The sequence below is a fragment of the Danio aesculapii genome, chromosome 14, assembly GCF_903798145.1.
Source record: "Danio aesculapii chromosome 14, fDanAes4.1, whole genome shotgun sequence".
Taxonomy (NCBI): Eukaryota; Metazoa; Chordata; class Actinopteri; order Cypriniformes; family Danionidae; genus Danio; species Danio aesculapii.
In genome coordinates, this window is record NC_079448.1 from 48,716,800 (window position 1) to 48,722,799 (window position 6,000).

Below are 6,000 nucleotides of genomic sequence, written 5' to 3' on the forward strand. Positions count from 1 at the left end.
TTACAGACATATATTTTAAAGTTTAAATCAGCCCAAGAACAATTTGGGTGAGCATTACTCTCGACTGCACACAGAAAGTAAACTGAATATATAGTACAGTACTTTAAATGTCCAGTAGGTGGGGGGTCAAAACCACATGTGGATTGATGCGACTGCACAATAACGATAGTAATTCAAAAATATAAGTTTTGGGGGCACAAATCTCATTATATTTTTGACGTCAGTTGCGGGCCTCAGGAATGAGGAGGGGGCCGCATATGGCCCGCGGTCCGGCAGTTTGAGACTCCTGCCCTAGAGTGTATATGTGACGTTTTAGCTCAAAATACCACACAAATAATTTTTTTTTTCTGTTTAAAACAGATCCTTTTAGGTTTTGATCCTCCTAATTGTGCCATTTTGGTGACTGTCACTTTGAGTTTAAAAGAGGGCAGAGCTACAAATGCCTGTGTGTCAGCATAGTGGTAGATTCAAAGACAAGACTAAGGTGCAACCTATACTAATGAGGGAGAGATGGTCAATAACGGGCGGGACTTTCCTCCTCTGATGACACGTACAATGGGAGAATGTCAATCAAAGCGTTTCTGCAAACTGTTTTTATCAAGTGTAATTATTGATTCATTTTTTTTTCGGCCTAGTCCCTTTATTAATCTGGGGTCACCACAGCGGAATGAACCACCAACTTATCCAGCTTTTGTTTTTTACTCAGCGGATGCCCTTTCATACACATACACTACAAACAATTAAGCCTACCCAATTCACCTATAGCGCATGTCTTTGGACTGTGGGGAAACTGGAGCACCCGGAGGAAACCCACGCCAACACGGGTAGAACATGCAAATTCCACACAGAAATGCCAACTGATCCAGCCGAGGCTCGAACCAGCGACCTTCTTGCTGTGAGGCGACAGCACTACCCACTGAGGCACTGCCGCCCCCAAGTGTAATTATATAAAATATTAAATTAATACATTTTTACCATAAGAAGCTGGTTATATTCACAAACTGTTGGCACACAACTGTGTTTATGTTCCTTATAAAAGTGATTTTTCATAATAGGTCACCTTTATTGTGTAATGAAGTGTATTGCGTTCAAATTATGGCTGAACCTATTATAATGTTTGAGCCAAATTTAGTCTTTTAATATCACTGTATTACTACAAAAATACAAACCTTGTAAAAAACGAAGTAGCAGTCAATTAATTGAATTAACTAACTTGGTGAAATGCAAAGTCTACAGACAGCCTTGACAATGTAAATCTTCTGTCTTTATCCTTCTTTTTTGTTGCAAATATTGTGTAGAAGCAAGATGTCCATTGCGTTACAAGCTTTTGTTCATCTAATTTCTGTATTGTTAATAAACAAGCCTCTCTTTGCCAGACAAAATAAATAAATAAATTAATTAAATAAACTATATTAGTATATGCAACATATACTGTAAAATATAATACACAAATTCTATTTACTTATTTTTTTGACAAAGCAGGAACTTAATAATAAGTATTAAGGTTTGAAATATGTGTAATTATTAAAATATATTTAAGCAATACCTCAAAGCTAAAGGTGTAATTACAAGTGATTTTCAAACCTGCAAGACTTTCTTTTATGAAATGTGAAATATTGAACAACTTCGTAAACCAAATTGTTCTGCATTAATCTTCAATGGACGAACAAACTTCTTCATTCCAACAATTACACAGATGGGTGTGATTTTGCCAAGTGGGATGCGGTCCTGGATTATCATCTATGTTGATCCTCATTCCTAAAAATGTAACCCATACCTAATCCCTAAGCTTAAACCTAACATCTGAGGGAATTAGTAGTTGGATAACAATGATGTACAAGCACAACTCTAACTGTAAGCCTAAACTTAAACTGTAGACTTATCCCTTAAATCTGATTGGCTGATTGAAAATATATATATATATATATATATATATATATATATATATATATATATATATATATATATATATATATATATATATATATATATATATATATATATATATATATATATATATATATAGTATTTCTTAGACAAAGTTGAAGTAAAATTTATTAGCCCTCCTGAATTATTAACGACCCTGTATATTTTTTTTCCCCAATTTCTGTTTAACGGAGATCATATTTTTTCAACAAATTTCTAAATATACTGGTTTTAATAACTCATTTCTAATAACATATTTCTTTTATCTTTGCCATGATGACAGTAAATAACATTTTACTAGATATTTTTCAAGATACTAGTATTCAGCTTAGTGACGGTTAATTAGGTAAGTTAGGGTAATTAGGCAAGTCATTGTGTGATGATGGTTTGTTCTGTAGACTATCAAAAATCAACATTGCTTAAGGGGGCTAATAATATTGACCTTAAAATGGTTTAAAACTGCTTTTATTCTAGCCAAAATTAAACAAATAAGACTTTCTCCAGAAGAAAAAATATTACAGGAAATACTGTGGAAAATTACTTGCTCTGATAAACATCATTTGGGAAATATTAGAAAAAGAAAAGAAAATTCACACGAGGGCGAATCATTTTGACTTCAACTATAGTTGCTGATCCAGGAACATGTCCTACTTGGTGAAAAATCACACTAACCTTGCAGACTAATCATTATTATATTTATACTGTATTGTTCAGATACAGTAAATATGTATGTCACTCTTCAGATATTCAGATGCTGAAAACTCAAATCCCTCAACAATAAGAACTCATTAGTGAGCTGTGGATGGTTGGATGACACACCTGCTTTTTCCCGGACATTACAAACACTGTTAAAAATATCCGTAAGTTTGCAGTTTTCTGTATTTTGTGATTCATGTTTTTATTTTTTCCCATTTATTTGTGCTTTTCAATCACATTATGAGACCTTGATCTTTTTTCCACTAATTTTTGACCTAGAAAAGTTTGAAAAAGTGACATTTATTAACATTTTGTATTAGTTTAAAGTGACATATTGGGTTGTTGTATATTGCCGTACAAAAACCTTGCAACACACTTCCAGTACATTCTGTTATTTTACAGACTTATTTCTCTATATATTATTTCTTATGCAGTATATTATTTCAAACTATTAAATTGTCAAAATAAAAGTCACTTTGTTAAACAGCAGAAGTGAAATTTCAACATCAAAAGTCGACAGAGCAGAGATCAACATCCCATAATGCAATTCACAACCACAATTAAACGGAATACCCTTGACAATCACAAAATATGTAAACTGTTATATTTTACATTGCACATTGTTTGTCACAGATATGTTGGTGGATAGTTTTCTTTCGTTTATACCTCCAAATGACGTCTAAATGATAAAAACAAAAACTTCAAGAGTGTGTTTCACTATACTAAAGACTGCACAGGGATCTGCTTTTAAGTGCAGATTTCTCACTGGAACTTTTCCCATCATCATGTTTGGACCACAACCAGGCAAGCTGTTTAGAAACAAGCCTCAGAGCTCAGATGATCCACAGGCTTCCAACAAACAATTCAGACTAAACAAGAAAACGAGTTTTGCTTTTTACATCCAGCAAGAAACATTAATGGCATTCTGAAAATGAATTTTTTTAATTCATTATTAGTTCAAATATTTCCCAAGTGATGTTTAACAGAAAGAAATTTTCACAGTATTTACTGTAATATTGTTTTCGTCTGAAGAAAGTCCTATTACTTTTAGTTTGGCTGGAGTAAGAGAAGTTTTTAATTTTTGTTAAGGTCAATATTATTAGCCCCCTTAAGAAATAACCTTATTTCGATTGGCTCCAGAACAAACCACTGTTGTCCAATAACTTGCTGAATTAACCTAACTTACCTATTTAACCTAATTATCAGAGTTAAGCTTTTAAATTGCACTTATTGAGGTAAAGTTTTACATTTGCACATTCATTCTGTAAAAACGTGCAACATTCTCCCTATATTGTTTACCATGGTACTTTGAATATTCGGTCTGTAACTCATGCACTTAGATGTAATTGTATTGTTTACACTTTTTATTTTTACTTCTATTTTTATATATTATATTACATGTGTAAGGTGACGCGGTGGCGCAGTAGGTAGTGCTGTCGCCTCACAGCAAGAAAGTCGCTGGTTCAAGCCTAGGCTGGGTCAGTTTCTGTGTGGAGTTTGCATGTTCTCCCCGCGTTCGTGTGGGTTTCCTCCAGGTCCAAAGTCCAAAGACATGCGGTACAGGTGAATTGAGTAGGCTAAATTGTCCATAATGTATGTGTGTGAATGAGAGTGTATGAGTGTTTCCCAGTCATGGGTTGCAGCTGGAAGGGCATCCGCTGCGTAAAACGTATGCTGGATAAATTAGCGCTTCATTCCACTGTGGCAGCCCCAGATTAATAAAGGGACTAAGCCGAAGAGAAAATGAATGATTACATGTGTAATTGTATTTATTGTAATGTCTTTTTAGAATTCTACTTTTTGTATTAATATTATCTGTTATGCACACAGGGTCTGAGAGCAACACAATTTCAATTCTCTGTATGTTCTGTACATGTTGTTGAGTTGACAATAAAGCTGACTTTGACTTGACTTTTGAAATGACACATTTTTTTTTTATAAATATGACTTCAAAACAACATTAGCACTATTAATTTAGCAGTGAACAATGGTGTACTTCGATAGTCACTGGCTGCTAATATGATTTACTATTTAGAATTTTGAAAATAATACTTTTCTGAAATTATCTTATTAAAGAGAAAGTCTGAATGTGTGAATATCAACAACTTTACCCCAATATTGAACTGTAATGCAGAAGACTAGTACCTTGCAAAATGACTAGTAAAATATAATGTACTGTCATAAATAGTACATAGACAAAACAAATTAGCTATTAAAGCAACTATGCTTCAATTGTGTGCGAAAATCTTCACTTTGGAAAATAAATGAAGGCTAATAACTTTTAACTTCAACTGTATGTATAAACTAAATACGAAAACCATTAACTTAAGACTTGTAAAAAGCTACTGAAGATGCACAACGTTGAACTAAAGTTTGGCTCACGGTCTGCTAAATAGGAAAACTACTCAAAACACAGTCCACGTTAAACACCCTGGTAAAAGTGAGGTAAACTGAAGCCACGTTGGAAGCGCTAAGCGAAGGTCAGCTGTTGTCAGATGCTCTCTCTCTCACCTGAGTGCTCCATCTGCTCGTCTTTAACCGCGGGATTCTCGTAACATCCCAGAGTTTCCGTCATGGTGGCCGAGATGTTCGCTTTCTCCGACATTGCTGCTGGAGCCCACAAGCATTTCACCCCTTTGTGATCCTCATTTTCGGGATCTTTTTCGTCTGACGTCCCGACAGCCAACGAATCCGCCATCTTCGCTGTGACGTCATCATCACATCACGCACGTGACACTGATAAACAGAAGCGCACTGTTGCGATAAAAACAACACGCGCAGCATATAAACATGAAATATCACAGAGGTTATTAAAGAAATGATAGCATAACAATATTTAGTTAATACTGAACTTAAGGTAGCCTATATTTTTCTTATTTAAAAAACTGCTAAAATGTGAAACACCTAATATTCGGTTATTAATATTAATATTTATATTAATATTCATTAATATTAAAGACCGATAAAACTCTCTCATCTCTCTGTATACGGCATTGGACTTATAGAAGTTATTATTTTCATAATTTTGTTCTTTACATGCTTTTGGTTAATTTTATTGTGCAAATTTTGGTAAAGTCTAGATGGGATACAGCTGCGGATACTCACATCAATATAGCATAATGTTTGTGACACTGTACAACAATAATTAATATTTTATACCACTGTGAGGGTTGGGTTAACGGTTAGGGTAGGGGTAGGCGGTAGTAAAATCAATTTAATGGGTAATTTAATAAATAATATTATTAACACTTGTTTTAACTACTGTTTTTACAATATTGTGATGGTTGGGTTTAGGGTTGGGGTAGGGGTAGACGTTAATAAAATACAATTTAATGGGTAATTTAATAAATAATATGAATAATACTTGATTTAATTACT

General features: G+C 33.9%; 1 protein-coding gene across 2 annotated transcripts in view; it reads right to left on the bottom strand.

The window, feature by feature from the left end:
- tapt1a (transmembrane anterior posterior transformation 1a) overlaps positions 1 to 5,330 on the bottom strand; it is a 51,329-nt gene extending 45,999 nt beyond the window's left edge. For both annotated transcript variants that reach the window (XM_056472672.1, XM_056472673.1), the window contains exon 1: positions 5,134 to 5,330. In XM_056472672.1, the coding sequence (XP_056328647.1) occupies positions 5,134 to 5,320 (187 nt within the window). In that variant the 5' untranslated portion in view covers positions 5,321 to 5,330. The remainder of the gene's footprint in view (positions 1 to 5,133) is intronic.
- Between the last annotated feature and the right edge of the window lie 670 nt (positions 5,331 to 6,000).